Here is an 18559-nt window from a genome sequence, read left to right on the forward strand (position 1 = left end):
AAGATGAGATAAGTGCCATACACTATAGTCCCCTTTGACTGGACTTAACCATCCAGGGGTCCTTTACTTTTCCCCTTTCCCCTTTTACCTTACATGTTGTTGGATTTTGTTATTGTTTTGGCGGCTAATTTTTTTATGATGACAAATGTTGTATTATGTAAACCAGTGTGCTTGTAAGCTATTTCAAGCTCCCCTGCCCCTCTTGCTGGACCAAAATGCATGAAATAAACGAAGTTTAAGAATTGTCATGGTTTTGTGTCATGGTGAAAACTTTCTAAAAGATAGAACAGGGCAAAGTTTAAAATTTAAATCAAGGAGTAGCATCCAGTCTTAGTCACATTAGAGCAGGGTTCAAAAGACATGGCTAACTTTGGCGCATTAAATTTCTTTGGGCTTACTCTTGCAAGTTAATTGGGAGTAAAAAAACAAAACAAAGCGACACCCACAGGGTATCTAGCGTTAATTCCATGTCGTTATTATTAACTCGAGCTTCCCCGCATTTAAAGCCGCTTCGGGTGCCCATTTTAGATGAAAAACGGGCGTGTCGGTAAACAAAACTCTGAGGGTTAGGACTACATGCCCCATCATGCACTACGCTCGCCCCCCTCCCCGCTCCACGGACGCTGCCGAGGGCACCCAATTGGCTCTGCCGCTGGGGCTGGGCGTAGCCTGGTCTGCGGCACGAGGCCTTGGCGGGGGCGTGGTCGGGAGGGGCGTATCGTGATTGGCCCGCGCGGTTTGGGCGGGAAGGCTGGGCCTCGCTGTGAGGATAAAAAAGGGCGACGGCGAGGGCAGCCGTTGCAGGATGAAGCCGAGAGGCGGTGGCCTGGAGGAGAGCTGGCAGGCGGGGGACGGGAGCGGCGCGGGGGGCTTCATGGTGAGCGTTGGTGTCTCTGGGCATGAGCAGAGTTCCTCCTGACGCTCCCTCTACCCGAGAGGAGAACAGCAAAGGGATGGAACCTCTTTCCTTCAGCTTCTGCCTTCCCCCTTCGAAGATAGAGCCCAACTGATTGCTGTGTCTGAGCATGCGAGGAGTACATTTTCCCCTCAAAAAGAAAAGAGAGAGAAAGAAAGGGAAATTCCTCTTTGACTGCCTCGACCAACCTTAGCAGCTCAGGGCAACCTGAGGGGAGGGACCTGCTGAAATGAAACAACAGCAATAGGTGATACCTGCATTGCAGGGGGTTGTACTCAATGACTTTTGGTAGTCCCTTTCAAGTGTAGGATTCAATGAAAAGCACAGCTTTGCTGTGAAAGAGAGGACTAATAAGAAGCAAAACAAACCAATGCAGCAAAATATCAGTACCCTAAGGACTGCCAAAGCCAGTGCAAATCAAGGTGTTCCTTAAAAAAAAGGGGGGGGGAGCTTATGCTACTGTTCAAGTTGAATTATGAACAATAAATATATCGTTAGGCAGGTCTCTTAATATATAGTGTGCTGTATATATAGGTTTGCCTTTGGCAGTTTTGGCTAAATTTGAATTTATGTAAGAGTCCAAAACAGCCAAAGCTAGTTTACATAATATTTGCAAGTCTGTGCATTCATCATAAAGGAAATGATCTACAGCCTTCTGTCTCTAATTTCTTGGATCGGAGGTATAATAACATTCTGTGACACAAGTGAGGCCAAAGATGTCTCCCATTGGCTGTCACTTATATGAGCACTGTGAGCACTTGCTCACATTCTCCAGTTTCTGCCAGACTCATATTTGCAGGCATATATGTAATGGCCTCTGGCAACTGAGGAAAACAGTGGGCAAGTTCCAAAATCATAGGGAGATTTATGGGTGCTTCTGTTTTACTTTTAACATTTTTATAGCTAATTGTAGAGGGGTAGTGCATGATTTAGGGACGCGGGTGGCGCTGTGGATTAAACTACAGAACCTAGAACTTGCCAATCGGAAGGTTGGTGGTTCGAATCCCCGCTACAGGGTGAGCTCCCGTTGTTCGGTTCCTGCTCCTGCCAACCTAGCAGTTCGAAAGCATGTCAGAGTGCAAGTAGATAAATAGGTACTGCTCCAGCAGGAAGGTAAACGGCGTTTCCGTGTGCTGCTCTGGTTCACCAGAAGCAGCTTAGTCATGCTGGCCACATGACCCAGAAGCTGTCTGCAGACAAACGCCGGCTCCCTCGGCCAATAAAGCAAGATGAGCCCCACAACCCCAGAGTCGGCCACGACTGGACCTAATGGTCAGGGGTCCCTTTACCTTTACCTTAGTGCATGATTTACCCTGTGAGGGTGTATTATTTTTCTGTTTTTTATATATCAGTCCATCAAATATGTCAGAATGCTCCATTGTTTATTCTAGGCTGTGGCTTTAAGCAATTCATTCATTAGGAAGTTGCCTTGTACTGAGTCAGAGTACTGCCAAGTGTTATCTAGGCTGGCTGATACTAGCTCTCCAGGGTTTCAGACTCGGAGGTCACTCCCCAACCCTGTCTGGAAGATCCTGTTGGGGATTGAACCTGGGAACTTCTACAGTGGTACCTCAGGTTAAGTACTTAATTCATTCCGGAGGTCTGTACTTAACCTGAAACTGTTCTCAACCTGAAGAACCACTTTAGCTAATGGGGCCTCCTGCTGCTGCTGCGCCGCCAGAGCACGATTTCTGTTCTCATCCTGAAGCAAAGTTCTTAACCCGAGGTACTATTTCTGGGTTAGCGGAGTCTGTAACCTGAAGCGTATGTAACCTGAAGCGTATGTAACCCGAGGTACCACTGTACAAGCAAAGCAGGTCCTCTGCCACTGAGCTTCGACCCGATTTAAAAAGACATTTGAAGAAATCCATATTAATAATACAACATTAATGCTAATAATACAACAGAAGCCTGTCTTGGCATTAAGCAGTCCATAAATAACATTTTGCTTTGCCATACCCTTGTTTCCAAAGTCTCCTTACCACCGGCTGGGTCAACGGATGCAGGATGTTACTGGAGACCATGGAGTGTTGAAAGAGATTATCCGTGCCGGCTCTGGTGAAACGGTGCCTCCTGATGCATCCATATTAGGTAAAAGAACCTTGTGCTGACAAGTCTATGGTTGTGGTGTTAAGCAGGCTTACCAAGGCATTGGGTAAGTCCCTCTAAATGCATAGTATTGCATTGAATAGCCACTTTCCCCTTTCCTGCTGTGGCCTGGATGTTAATCCCTCCTCTTGCCAAAAGCTGCCTTGTGGGACCAATAGGAGCTGGGGTGTGAGAATGTGGATCAGGACCATGTTGATGAAGGGGAAAGGATGAGCACTCTGCACCACAGTTCTGTTGTTTAAATGAGAAAAAAACTAGACATGTTCATGCCTAGTTTGGTCTTTGCGCAAATTAAAGTGGATTTTGTTCTTTTAACAAGTTAACTTGTCTTTTCAGTTGACATCGGCACCATCAAGTTTGACATTTGAATAGTGGTTTATACCACAAGTTATTGATTTCCATTAGCTCCCTTTATAACCCCCCAAGAAGCACTTTAATGTGTGATTTAATATGGACTATGTGGAAGGATTCCCTGTGTACTTTCCCTCACAAGCTAATTCTAGCAATGTTGAGGGTGGCTTTCTGAATCTGAATGTTAACATTTAAATAAGAGTGGTATTAGTACTTTAGCCAAGAATGGATTACGGTAAGTATTTAGCCAATGACCTAAAATCTCCATGGATGTACACTGTAGATTTTGTTTGTGGTTTCCATTTACCGTAATAAGCAACCCCAAACTCCAAGTTTGAAGCTGTTTTGTGCTTTTTAGCACCCAAGAGTATGGTGGAAGTGAGCAGGTACTCTTTTGTCATACAGGTCCTTTAGACTTTAATGTAATATTCTCTAACTTGCTGCCCTTCAGGTGTTATGGACTACCATTCCTATCAGTCCCATGGGACCCAGGCAGCAGGTTGGGAAAGACTGTTTTGCTGTGAGTAGCTTCTAAGGCTACTGGGGAGCCCTTAGGTTTTTGCCTTCAGATTTTTAAATGAATGCAGGAAAATGTAGTTTGATGACTATTACAGAACCTGAAAAAGCTTGAGCAAATGCTACACCATTTTTCAATTTTTCTGTAATGGATGAAATTTATGTGCTCTCGGCAATTTCCTGGGACAATATAGCATGGTTTATTGGAAACAAGGATTGCTAGTAGTTGTCTAGATTCAGGTAGGTAGCCGTGTTGGTCTGATGCAGTGTGTGTGTGTGTGTGTGTGTGTGTGTGTGTGTATATATATATATATTTGCTTTCGTAGATTTTCACGGGTACAGGAATGCAGGTTTTGGTGTCCTCGGGTGTCTTCCCGTGTAAAAGTTGGGGTGTCTAGGCGACGTTTCGACGAGGTCTCACTCGTCATCTTCAGGCTGGTGCTTTCGGCTTCTTGTTACTGGAACAGAGCAGGATCTCAGTGTTTGAGTTCCTATAAATACTGTAGAGGGGGTGTGGTGTATAGCCTCCAATGTTCTGGGCAGAGAGGAAGTTCCCAGGCTAGTGTGCCTTTTCTTCTTTTGTTCCTTAATTACTTGAGAGATATCTTGAGTGATTTCTTGAGTGATATCCTGAGTACCACTTAGGTGGGTCATTAGGTGTGGATTAGTTGTTAAAGTCTTTGTGTCTTGACCTCTTGAACTTTGTGAAGAGTTTTCCTGAGAAGATGGCTGTACTGTATTTAGTTGTGCTCTGGCTTGGCTTCGTGTATAGGGGCGAGCTGTGGTTTTGTGGCTTGTGTCAGCCAGATCTGTGTATAAAATAAAAGCCTCTCCTATCAGTGAAGAAATCCAGCTAAGAATCATCCCCAGAGAAAAATCATCCAGATGCCCCAAACTCTACGGCCTCCCCAAGATACACAAAGAAGGAACACCACTCAGACCAATAGTCAGCTCCATAGGCTCACCTCTACAAAATCTCGCTAAATTTCTCGCCAAGCAACTTCAGCCCTATGCAGAATCCATCTCTTCACACGTACCAAACTCCTTCCAGTTCATAGAAACAATAAAGAAGCAAAACCTACATCCTAATGACCTACTTGTGAGCTTCGATGTTGTATCTCTCTTCACACAAGTGCCCATTAATGAAGCCTTGACAGCTATTCAAAACAAATACAATCCCCCCGAATACATCTTGGACCTGACCAACCACTGCCTAACCAACACGTACTTCATCCACAATGGACAAAGATACAAACAGATAGAAGGAGCACCTATGGGATCACCCCTCTCACCGGTCATCGCAAACCTGTACATGGAACACTTTGAAACCAATGCTTTAGACAAGTCAGAACACAAACCCAAACTTTGGCTCAGATATGTTGACGACACCTTTGTAATTTGGCCACACGGGAAGGAAAAACTGGATAGCTTCCTCACACATCTCAACAACTTACACCCCAAAATACAATTCACTATGGAAATAGAAGCCAACAACCAACTTCCCTTCCTTGACGTCCTAATCTACAAAAAACCTGATGGCTCCCTAGGACACACTATCTACCGGAAAAAAACACACACCAACCGCTACTTACATGCACAATCACACCACCACCCTGCACAAATAAACTCCGTAGCCAAGACTCTCATCTCCAGAACCAAACGCCTGGCTGACAAAGACCACTTGACAACTGAGTTACAGAATCTCTCAAACGTGTTAATTGCCAATGGATACCAGCAAAACAGGATTACGAAGCTAATCCAAAAGGAAACACCCCCCAAAAACCAAGACACAGAAGAAAACAATGGCATGGCCCTCCTTCCTTATATCAAGGGCACTACAGATAAAATTAGCAAAATCCTCCATAAACACAATATCAAAACAGCCTTTTGCACCAACCAAAAAATAGCCAATATCCTCAGAAACCCCAAGGATAAAATCCAGTTGGAAAACCAAGGGATCTATGAAATACCCTGCAAAGTCTGCCCAGCCACGTACATTGGACAAACAAACAGACGAATAAATGCACGTATCGCAGAACACAAGAATGCCGTCAAAAAAGAAGAAAAAACTTCCTCTCTTTTCCAACACATGAAAGAAACAGGACACGAAATTAATTTTGCAGATTCCAAATTGCTCTTTAACACGGAACATCACCACAAGAGAATAATCATGGAAGCCATCGAGATAGAGAAACACCCTCACAACATGAACAAGCGTGACGACACATCCCGCTTGCCAGACATCTGGAAATTAGCCCTCCCCACAAAAACTGACACCAGATCCAGAGGCACACAGAACGCCAACACCAATCAACCACACCAGACCCAAACCCAGACCCTCTCCACAGATGAATTACAGACACCATCCAGTAGCCAATCCATGGTGGCACCTCCGGATGCTGCACCCCCCTGCAATCCCTACACAGATCTGGCTGACACAAGCCACAAAACCACAGCTCGCCCCTATACACGAAGCCAAGCCAGAGCACAACTAAATACAGTACAGCCATCTTCTCAGGAAAACTCTTCACAAAGTTCAAGAGGTCAAGACACAAAGACTTTAACAACTAATCCACACCTAATGACCCACCTAAGTGGTACTCAGGATATCACTCAAGAAATCACTCAAGATATCTCTCAAGTAATTAAGGAACAAAAGAAGAAAAGGCACACTAGCCTGGGAACTTCCTCTCTGCCCAGAACATTGGAGGCTATACACCACACCCCCTCTACAGTATTTATAGGAACTCAAACACTGAGATCCTGCTCTGTTCCAGTAACAAGAAGCCGAAAGCACCAGCCTGAAGATGACGAGTGAGACCTCGTCGAAACGTCGCCTAGACACCCCAACTTTTACACGGGAAGACACCCGAGGACACCAAAACCTGCATATATATATATATATATATATATATATACAAAAATGGTCCAGTAGCACCTTAGAGACCAACTAAGTTTGTTCTTGGTATAAGCTTTCGTGTGCATTCACAGTTCTTCAGATGCACACATAGTAGTTGTCTGTTATGGATAAAAATAGAAACTATGTTCAACCTTCCTAACTGAAACTGATTTACTCTCCTCTAACTTTTAATTTTCTCAGTGAAATTTTCAGGTTACTTGGAACACATGGACAGACCCTTTGACACAAACTGCTACAGAAGGAATCATAGACTCATGAAACTTGGTGAAGGTAAGCCCAGAATGACCATGTGTTCCTATGAGATAATAAAATAGTGTGCGTGCACTAGCACTTAAATATAAAAACTGGACTTGTTAGGTGCATTCATGCCTAGTTTCTATGATAGTAAGCAAACTATTTGGGATCCTTTAAGATTTGATTTGTCTGGGGGCCTGAGTTGGGGCCAAATTGTCCTGGGTCAGGCCCAATCTGAATCGTACCTTGGATCAAGGATGATGTCTTCCGCTATGACTTAGTACTGCAGTACATACATTTGAGAAATAAACCTTGCTCTTTTTTGCATTCCCAGACATCACTCTTGGAGGAATGGAGATTGGTCTGCTGACAATGAAGAAAGGAGAGCTGGCAAGATTTTTGTTCAAGCCAAGTTACGCTTTTGGAGCTGCGGGCTGCCCTCCATTGATCCCTCCCAATGCCACAGTCTTGTTTGAGATTGAGCTTCTGGACTTTCTGGACTCAGCAGAATCTGACCAGTTCTTTAATCTGACTCCTGTAAGTTTGCTAGTTTTTCTTTATTTTCATTAAGAGATTTCTGTACCACCCTTCACCAAAGATGGTTACCAAGCAGTTTTTAAAAGATACTATAAAGCACCATACAACTCACTGGAGATTAGAAAGACAAAGGCCAGAATGGGGAGTGAGCTAGAAGCTAGGCTCCAAGCTGGGAGATAGAGCTATGCCTGATTACTATTTGAATCAAAGGCTGTGACTGAAAGACGCAAAACTTCAAGGGTGTTATTGCTGTGAACCCCTCCATTGTAGGCTCAGATTGTATATATGTATAAATAAACCATATATCATACAGACACCACATTCTCAGCTGTCCCTCATTCTGAAGAAACCTGGAATACCTGGAATATTGCAGAACTCAGAGATTGGGACGGTGTGCAACATTAGGGTGGCATGCAGCAATACTAACCCCCATGACCAGAGTGTGGCTTCTCTTCACAGGAGCAACAGGCCCAGTTTCCACTGCAGAAAGTGCTGAAGGTGGCTGAAACTGAGCGGGAATTTGGCAATTACCTCTTCCGACAGAAGCACTTCATGGATGCCAGAGAAAGATACAAACGGGTAAGTAAAGCAAATGAGAAGGGTGGGGGCAAGCAAAGGGCAGGGCTGGTCTCCAGAAGTCAGAGAACTTCTTTAGGTCAGCCTTCACCAGTCTGGTACCCTCCAGAGCTTTTGGGCTACAGCTCCCATCAGCCCTGGCCAGCACACTTAACTTTGCATATTATACTTACTTACTCCCTCCTTCACCCTGCTTCCTTTGTTAGCTGGCCAAGACAGAGTGTGCTGAATGGGCTGGTGGGAGTTGTAGCTCAAAACATCTGGAGGACTGCCAGATTGATGAAGGCTGCTGTAATGTGTTGCCCCCAAAATGTAAGATGGGAATTGATCACCTCCTGGAATTATTTTGAAATGTAAAATGAGAAAGGAGTGGGTGATCTGATGGAAGAGAATGTTTAGTTGAACAGTTTAAAAGCACTATATTGTCACTTAACCACCTTAATTGTTCATTGTAATCTTATTTCATGCTTTCCCATCAGAGTTGCTTTAGATTCCTAAAGCGAAAAAATAGTTTTTCCCATATTTTTTTTCAAAATCTACAATGTAAATATGTAACTGGCCCTCAAATGAGAGAATATTTTTGCTTGATAGTGTTTTGCTTACGTGGAAATGTTTGTCTCCTAAGTCAATATCCACACAGCCCAATGTGTACAACAATCAATATAAGTTTTGTGTAAGACTATAAAATGACAGCACTTGTTTGCGATCCCTGATTAGGCCTCTTCGCTGCTGCACCGTGTGAATGCTGAAGAAGCTGAGCAAGTCAGAGTTGATGCTGCCAAGATTCTGGTCTTCCTGAACTTGTCTTTTACTTACCTGAAACTGGAGCAGCCCACTCGGGCCCTTGCCTACGGAGAGAAGGCCTTGAAGCTGGATGAGAAGAATGCCAAAGCACTCTTCAGGTGTGCTCAGGTGAGGAGGAGGAGCAGCTGTGGACTTAGTCTTCCAGGTTTCAAATGCCTGATGGGGGGGCAATAAAAATAATGGATGAGAGCACCTCAACCTGGAAGAAACCCTGGAGGCCACTTAGTCTAATGTAGGAGATGCAGGTGGCCATCTAGCCTTTGCAAGCACTTTCTGCGGCAAAATCTTTTCCACTTTCAAACACCTCTGCAACTCCTTCCCTTGAACGTTTTGTTTATCATTGCCAGGCTGAGCACAGTATCCCTTGCAGGATAAGACTGCGGCACACCTCCCACTCAAAACTACTTGATCTCCCTTCTACTTGCATCATTCAATCTATGGGATGGCAGCCAGGATTTTTTTAGGGCGGTTGATTCAACAAGTTTTAAGTTTCCAGGTGCACATCTGACCATGCGCAGCTTTTCCTTTCCTGGGCTTTCTGTACATTGCTAGTACTGGTGAGTTTTCTCTTTGCTAGTTGTTAACTTTGTGGCCATGCTGGGATTTCCACCCCCCCTGAGGAACAGCATACCAAATTAAAAAATAATAATGATTCTTTTGTCTACTAGGCATGTTTCTCTCTGGCAGAGTATGAGAGAGCTCGGGATTTTTTGGTGAAAGCTCAGAAACAGCAGCCCTTCAACCATTGCATTAACAATGAATTGAAAAAGCTGGCCAGGTGAGGGAGCTATTTCTTTACTGAAGTAGGATAATCGGTTAGCTGTGAACTGCTTTCTCTGTATATAATTGTCCAGATTTATTCCTTGTGGTGTTGAAGCCTCTGTACTCTTATAATGTTTAAACTGTCTAGCAGATGGAGTAAGTGGGAGCACAGGAAGCTTTTAGGGGTATTGAATCCCAAACTCTGTAAACTGGTCAATGTCCTTGCAGTGGGGCAAGCCTCAGGTGCATGGGTACCACCCCCTTTCCACTTTTGGGAGCATCCTCAGGAGTTCTGTTTAATCCAGAAAAAAACCCTGTGTGGTTATCAAAACCATGGCAGTGCTATATGTAGAGTGTGAGGGAATAGAGTTCTCCTTCCATGACAGTACTGGGAAGGGATAACAAGGCAATTCCCTGGCTCTCCTTGAATGAATGCCTTACGGAGGCAACTAGCCTTTGTGGTTTTGCCTTACCTGTCCTTTGACAGGCAGCCTTTCCCTGTTCTGTTAGGAGAAGCTTGGGCCATGTTTATCCTTAACTTAAGATGGCTTTCTTCATCGGCAAAAGACTGGCAAAACCTCTGCCTGCCGAGGCCACCTGACCCTCTGCTCCCTCATTTGTGTGCTTCCTTTCTCTGGGCTGGGAAGTGCACAGGCCATGAGGGGGAATTCCTTGGTCCTCAAAAGCTGCCCCCCTGAAACATGCTTCGAAATAGATCGCCAGCAGATCTGTGAGCATTGCTTGTCCTGAACACATGGATTTTTGGCAGTGTTTTAGTAAGAGCAGCTCTGGCTTCCATACTTGGCTGGTGTTCTGCATAGGTATAAACACTACTGAAAAGTATTGTGGAATTTCATGCATAAAGCAAGATCTCTCATCTGCTGAGCTGCTCTGTTCATGAATAACTATAACTTAAGTTTAATCATACTGGCCATGTTCTACAGCTGAGACTAAATCCTGGGTTTGACTTTTGTTTGGTGAAGCATTTATTTCAAACATCATCAAAGCTGTGTACACAGTGAGCTATGCTGAAGGAGATGGGGGTTTTGAGCATTGAAATAAGGGCAAAAAGTGGCCAGATGCAGCTGCTGTGCCTGTGCTGGAACAGTTTGCCTCCTATTTCTGAGGAAGCACTTGAGTTCTGGGCAGGCTTCATTTCAAGACCTTGTTGTTTTTTAAACTCGGCTGGTGGACACCCTGTGATCATACAGTTTGCCCTGTTTTGCAGCTGTTACAGAAATTACATGCTGAAGGAGAAGGAAATGTGCTGCAGGATGTTTGGCCCCCTCAACTCTACTTCAGCAGGAGAAAACCTGAAGGTAACAGGCTCTGAGCCTCTTCTGTTTCTCAGTTTCATCTTGGTGCTAAGCTCCCTCCTTGTGTTGTCTGAAGATTGTAGCAGGAGCAAGTATGAACAGCAAGGCATTTAGTGGTTGGCAGGTGCCAAGGGAGTTGTCCTCTGAGACAACTGCACTCCGGAACTTGCTCTAGATTTTTGTAGGGCTTATGAAGCAGGACATGTCCTCTGCTACTCTCTCGCTTTTTTCACCCCTTGGATGTTGAGCAGAAATATGACTCTGTTGCCATGCACTGTATCTACCTCATCTTCCTACTACTTCCATAGCCCTTAACCACCCTGCCCAATTTTAGGGCAGCCGTTGCCAGCCTGGTGCCATCCAAAGATTTTGCACGACAACTCCCATCACCTACAGCATCATACAGTCATGTTTGCTGATGCTGATGAGATTTGTAGTCCAAAACATCAGGGATGGCACCAGGTTGTTGAGGCTATTTTATGTTACTGTTCTTGGTAGATCTTGGTAACGTCCTGGGCAGCTGCCTGTTCCTGCTAGATACAAATGTCAGTTCTCATGGTTTATTATAGCAGAATTCCACTGTAAACAGGATACATGGTTGGCTAGTCCCCTCACCCTGCCCTGAAATGAGAATGTCTGTAAGTGGATGGTAACTTAAGTAATAGCCCTGCCTCCTTGACCTTTCTTCCTAGAACCTATTGCAAACTGCTTCTCAGCTCCACTTCAGAAATTCTCAGCAGCTTCAAAATCAGCTTGCTGCATTGCATGTGCTGTTCAAGAAACACAAGCACAGAGTCCTCTGCACTCTTAAAATGAGCTAGTCTTTTGAATCCTTGCCAGTGATGGCATGAACCCCTTTTTAAGACTGTAACATATTGTAAATTTACCTATCAGTAGCAGCCTTTATATTGTGCCACCCAACAATGCAGGATAAAAAGTGACTTTCATTTATCAACAACCAGCTCTGAAAATACAGTGATTTAGATAATGGTATTACAACAAAAAGCATCTGCATTTTTCACTGTCGTTCCAGATTACATGGTTGGCTACCCTAGGTGAACAGAACCTGGTTTCTGTTTTAGTCACTGTTTTAGCAGGTGATAGGATAAGTGTTCAACGTTCATATTTGGTTGTTAAAAGCAGCTAGAGCAAAAGCTGAACAACTTTATTATGAACAGGTGGATTGGGGTTGCAGAATGATGGAATTCACTTAAAAACATGTATGTGTGTGATCTTGGAATGGGTTGGTAAGGATAAGATTATTTGAATTTGAAACATGGTTGCTAGTGTAATTAGGTTAGTTGTTCATGCAGATTTGTTGGCAAAAGCAGGAAATGTTTTTTCAGCAGAATGTCCTAGTAGCTGCCTGCTGTTCTGGTACCTGCAGGAGCATCCTTTCTTTGAAGCTGATCCAGCCCATCTTATCTGTGCAGCCCCTCGAGCCTCCTTTTTGATTGTGTAGCCACTGGGTGGGAATGAAAGAGACAAGACGATCAAATGCTACTCAGAATGGCTAAAGGGTTTCAGCTTGCCTACTTCTCTCTCTTTAATTAGCTCAGTGTAAAGACTTCTTTAGACATGGTGTATTCAAAGAGGATGACAGAAGATTCTTGGCTGAACTCTTGTTTGCTTCTGAATGGGATTTCTTTGTGACTGGTGGTGTCAAGAGGAGGTGTGAAGCTGGCTGGGTGTTACATGATGGCACTTCAGTAACTTTCTATAGCGAGATTCCTAAATGCTACACAATCTGTTTCTTTATGCACACCCATAGGCAGCAACACACTTGGCTTGCCAAACAGAGATTTGTAGGTTGCTGTGCCAGCCAGGAACCCAACGGAAAAGAGCCAGATCTGAGGCTCTGGACCAATCTCTCTCTTTTTTTTTTTTTTTTTTTAATTCTTTTTATTGAGTGACTTTCATCATAACACAAACATCACCAAAACAGAAAAACGAAAAAAACATTTAAAGGAAAAACAAAGAGAGAAAAAAAAAGACACATAGTGGGGCTACTCACTATCCCAGTAACAAGTGAGTTTAGAAAGAAAAAAGAAAAAACACAAAGAAAAAAGGCAAAAAGGTCGAGAAAAATACAGAAAAGAAACTTAGAATATATAACAATTGACACATATCGCCTGACCTCCTTCCCTGCTGATTTCGGGTTTCCAGTTTTACTAGATTCCTTTTTACCGCTGGTGTTGGTATTTATCTTGTACACCGGAAGTTTTAAACCATACCTGCTATAGTTGGTAAGTTTCTAAAATTACCTTCAATATATACCATAAATTTGTTCCAATCGTCATTTAACTTTGCATTTTTTTGATTTCTAATTCTTTGCGTCATTTTTGCCAATTCGATGAAGTCATATAATTTGGTTTGCCAATCCCTCACTGTTGGTATGTTTATACCTTTCCAGTTTTGGGCGATTAGCATTCTGGCCGCTGCTGTTGAATATTGGAATAAGGTTTTGTCTTCATTTTTTATCTCATCTCCAACAATCCCAAGTAAAAAGGCCTCTGGTTTTTTTGGGAATGTGTATCTGAGTATTTTTTTTAACTCGTCATATATTTGACCAATCTAGATGTTACTTGCTACCACCTGCAACTGTACCCCAACATCCCTTTTTTAGGCTGCAAAGTAGTTGGGGCGGGGAGGTTGACTGAGAATGGAGGAGTAGTCATTGGAGAAGGGGAAAGCTATGCCTTTCCCCCATGGAGTTTCAAATATATGTACATAGGTCGGTCCATATTAATATGGAAGCTATTGAAAGAGAGGAGTGGAAATACAGGGAGCTGAAAATGGTAGACACTACTAAGCAAAGGAAAATGTGTTAACAGTGGCCCTTTGTGGTATGTATTAGGTGTAGATTTGGGGTATGGTACTTGTTTGTAGCTCCTTGAGTGTGAAGGTTTAAAGGTTAACCCTTGGTTTCCTATCTCTATCTCAAAATTAGTACCCGTTTTAAGATTTCTGACTGTTCTAGCCATTACATTGCAATGATACAAGGGCTTGGGCCCTTGATAGCTCACTATGTAATATAGGTCACTGTGTTATAATTGCTGTCATTTTTTAAAAGCGACCATGTCCTGACAAACTGAAATGCATGGGCTTTTTTGAGTCATGATATGCTGGTCATTTCAGAATCCATCTGTGCAGAAGGAAGAAACTTTTCTATAATGGGAAGGGATCCCACTTCAGTACAGCCAACAACTGCCTTCTTGTTTTTGAAAATCCATATGGAAAAGACCTTCCTCATTTTGAGTACTTGGAGCTGAGAAGATTATATGGTTGTTTAATATATAAAATCACAATTTGTATGTACACTTTCTTAGTGGCATTCTACTAAGTCAAGTCTACTAAGAGACTTCTTTTGAAAAGAAGGTATTTGCTCAGCATTCTCTCATTGTTTTGAAGGAACTCCTTTCTCCTGTTAGCCAGACGCAGGTAACAGATTACTCTGTTTGGATACAAATCAGTTTTCCTTAACTTCCCTCATTTCCCTGGACTCAGGCTGGTGAAAGTAGGCGGCCATGGTTTTTGCTTATCTGAGAAGATTGTTAGAAATGTAGTTTTCCTAGTTGTAGAAAATAAAACTTGTTTCTGAGCTGAAAATGTCAGCATGGCTGGTGTTCATTCATTGTGGATGATGAGTGTCTGTAGATGGAAGCCACTGTCCCCCATTTGCCGTGGTAGTGCAACCAATTTGGGTGTTGCTGCCTAGCAAGGCATCATCATCGCATTTCTGTATATGATTCTTAATGTTGATGCTCTGACTGATGTCCTACCAGACAAAACCTATCCGTCGTGTCTGTGGATTTGAGAACTTGTTTGGAGGATATGCCTGGCTCGCTCAGGCGAAATGGAGGGCAATAGAACACCCTCTATTCACTGCAGAAAAGAAGCTTATTTTAAGATTGATGTTCTGTTTCCTTGGTGCAGAATTTGGATTACCTGATTATGAATTTACTGTTTGGGGCATTGTATTCAAATCCCTGCTAAATAACTCACTATGCCAGGTGCTTTTTTGTGACAATGTTAAATTCCTGCACTTTACTAGAAAGAATAAACCTTCCTTGCATGTATCACTGTGTGTGCAAGCTGAGCGAACAGATCCTCCTCCTGCTGTGGTGACGAGTGGGTTGCAGCCATCCTGTGGCTCTGAAGAACTGTATAAACCAGCAGGTGGCGGCAGATCCTTTGATAACTTGCCTTACCTATCAGTTTTATCTCTTTCCCCCACCTGCTTCATTTCAGTCAGGTTCTCTGTGCTCAAATCCAGGCACCCATTTTTTTCAGGGCATATTGGTCAAAACTCCCTTAACTGGAATGAATTGTGCAGATTTGACATAGCTGAATATGTCTACCTTCGTTTTCCTGCTTCAGGTTAATTAGTTAATGGTATACTTTATTTTGAGGCACTGTGCTTTCATTTTGCAGCATGTAGAATTTGAGGTCTGGGTGGTTTTGTAGTTCCACCAAGGACCTCACTTCCTGCTCCTCCTCAGGGCTAAAAAGAGGCCAAAAGACCTCTCTTCCCCTATCTGAGCCAAACACACACACAGCCTATGAGCTTTTCTCATCTAACTCCACCACTGCCAGCTCTGCAAAGGTTCGAGGTTGTCTTAAATAACTCTGTCCATCTCCCCCTTTCTGCTTGTAATAATCTCCCAGAGCACCTCAGTGATGTGTTCTCCTCTTGCTGCAATATATCCAGCTCAGAACTTGCCTCCTTTTATTTTTGGAAGGTCTTGTCTTAATTCTTTAAGTCCTCAGACCACTTGAGGTCACATAGGCCACACACACACACACACACCATGTTGACTTTTAAATTGAATTCTGATTTTACAGTTTTAACTGCTTTCTAGCCTTTATTGTGTTGGGTCTATCATGCAACACTTAGAAATAGCTGTCATTAAACAGCATACAAATTGTTGGAAGTAAATGGAAAATAAATAAATAAAACCAAAATACGTCACTGCATTCATGCACAATTTCCATTTCCCTCTCACTTGGCTGCCTCTTTATTTTATACTCTCTGCCCTGTACTGCGTCACTATTGATGCTGCATTAAAAAACAAGTTGTCAGCCTAGCATCCCTGCCTCCACCCTATGGCAGGACTTATCAGAGATCAGCCACCCTGCTTACAAGCTGGTAACTCCTACAGTCCTGTTAACTTTCTTAGCTATCCAGCATCTAAGAGGAACCCCGTGTATCAGGCTATCCAGTCCACAAACAGTGGATAAAAGCTGTCCCTCAGCAACTGGTGTGTGTGTGTGTGTGTGTGTGTGTGTGTGTGTGTGTGTGTGTGTCCTTTAGCCAGTGTGACTTATGGCCATTAACAGACTTGCATGGCAGTCTGCCCTGCCTCTCTTTCCTCCATCCACAGTATGGGGGATGTTTATTCCTAACTTTAAAGGGTGGTTGTGAGGATTAAAACTAGATGCCTGTGAGAACTTTGAGGATTGGAAGGTGCTGTCTGTGTAAATGTTAAGTACAACTAATTTACTAGATCTCGTCTTCCTCTTCCATGAATTTGTCCGATTCAGTTTCAGAAGCACCAACAGCCATCAAGACCACCACTGCATTTTGTGGCGGGGTAACATTTCATGTGTTTGTCAAGGTAGCCTGTCGTCCGGGGAAGCTTATACCATAATAATAATGAAATTTATCCCTAAAATTCTAAAGGTTGGTCTTTAAGATGCTTTGTTTCTGCTGCAACAGAGTAACACACACTCACACTCTGGAAATTACTCATTCTGAGCCAAGTTGAACCATACAGGGGAAGGGATTAAACAGAATACGTCAGTGGCCCAATTTAACACGGGGAGGGAAAGAGTTCTTTCCTCACCCCAGACCAGAGTCCCCGCATTGAGGTGTCATTCTTCCGAATGGATCTTTCAAATCCATCTTCCACGCTTACTGTTCCCCACCCCCACCCCCCGAGCAGAATTGCATGGGTGCCTTTTCACAGCAAGGACTTCTCATCCTGCCTGACTGACAGCCTGTAGCAAAGGCGAATTAAGAAGTGCGGAGCAGGGCAACCTCCTCTTTATGGTTCCACTGCCATGTCTGAAGCTCAAAGCAGAGTCTGCTTGCTCTGTGGCGCCAGCAGAAGTGCTGCTCTGAAGCCTATGGCTGGCACCTTCAGCCTTCCTGAGTTGTTATTATTTTTTATTTCCTGGTTGGGGAGGGGGGGAGAGTGAATAGAGGGGAAGATGTTGGTTCAAATGTTCTCCTATGGCTGCCCCTGAGTTTATGTTGGCAGTGGCTGGGGAACGGAGCTGATTTAACTGGCAGTTGTTGTTTTGTGGCCAGGGCATTATGAAAAGGTTTTCTGTCTTTCCCCTCCAAGGTTAATGCTGAATGTTTTCCTTCTTAATATACTGTTCGCTTCATTATTAGCTGAAAGAGACTCTCTTTATATATATTTTTTAAAAATTTAACTTCTCCCATTCCCCCCCAATATATATATATAGAGAGAGAGAGAGTCCCTTCATGCTGTTGCATTCTGAGAGCCGGGAAGTCCTGTGGACAGGAAGTGAGAAACCTGATGGTTGGTGTGATTTATACAGAAATTCCTTTCTTCCCCAGTGAGCTGGAACAGTAGGCCGATGTGTCAGTTTGCGGCTGGCTGCCTGGCTGCAAGCACCAACCATTGTTGCTCCTTTTGTCCTCCCGCCCCCATCTCCGGCAAGTGAGCCACTTCTGTTTAAAAGTGATGAATGAGGTGTTCTTCGAGCAGGGATTCAGGGGAGGCTCCTGAGGCAGCTTTACACTGCAGCGTCTTTATTCCCTTTGCCAGCTTCAGGCCTTCCCTTGTTCTTCCTCAGATGGGAGCCTTCTTTTGAGCAGCAGCAGCAGCAGCAGCAGCAGCAGGACAATAGGAGCTGCTGCTCCTGTTGCTGACTTAGCCCCCTTTGGGGGCACAGGTCCCCCCCCCCCCTTCTCCACTCTTGTTGATCATGCATGTCTCCAGGAAATCCCATGTGTGCTTCACCAAAATTACTCACCTACTTCATCTAGTTGGTGTTGGAGGCTTTCCCCTGCATCAGGAAAACTTAGGTGACACCAAATGTCCTGGAACCTTTTCTCATTAAAAAAATTGTTCAAGAGAGAGAGATGGGGAAACTGACTTGTTTGCGGTATCTGTGTGAATTAGGTGGGGTGAAGCTCCTTGGTGGAGCCTATGCGTGCATATGAAAGATCCTGGTTTCAATTCCCTAATTGAAAAATAATAATAATCTGAAGTCCCTTATCTAAGCAGACCTTGCAACGGAGGTCCTTAAATTTACCCAAGAGGGTAGAGAGGAGAGGCTGAACTCAGCTTGGAAAGCTTATTTAAAGTGCATCAGCAGAGGGCTGATGGATGCATTTTAGTTTGTGGAAGTTGTAAGCATGATTCACAAATGCACATGTAGGCAGGAAGTGCTTGAGAAGTGCATTCTCGGCACAAAACAGATTAAAACCGTTTCAGCAGAATGTGCTTTGGATTGGCAAATACAGTGGAACAGAGACAACAT

At 43.8% G+C, this 18559-nt stretch overlaps 1 protein-coding gene across 2 annotated transcripts; it reads left to right on the forward strand.

The window, feature by feature from the left end:
• Positions 1 to 717: 717 nt before the first annotated feature.
• On the forward strand, positions 718 to 16654 carry FKBP6 (FKBP prolyl isomerase family member 6 (inactive)). 2 transcript variants are annotated; one of them, XM_081843178.1, is made up of 9 exons: positions 718 to 877; positions 2890 to 3007; positions 6993 to 7082; positions 7381 to 7583; positions 8043 to 8162; positions 8877 to 9071; positions 9632 to 9741; positions 10954 to 11044; positions 16586 to 16654. In XM_081843178.1, exons 1-9 carry the CDS (start codon positions 806 to 808, stop codon positions 16637 to 16639), a joined length of 1053 nt encoding a protein of 350 aa, XP_081699304.1. In that variant the 5' UTR covers positions 718 to 805; the 3' UTR covers positions 16640 to 16654. The 2 variants fall into 2 exon arrangements, with proteins under 2 accessions (XP_081699304.1, XP_081699305.1); XM_081843179.1 differs by lacking the exon at positions 16586 to 16654 and adding an exon at positions 14180 to 14655.
• The last annotated feature ends 1905 nt before the right edge of the window (positions 16655 to 18559 follow it).

Source organism: Podarcis erhardii (genome assembly GCF_964252035.2).
Source record: "Podarcis erhardii genome assembly, chromosome: 16".
NCBI classification, from domain to species: Eukaryota; Metazoa; Chordata; class Lepidosauria; order Squamata; family Lacertidae; genus Podarcis; species Podarcis erhardii.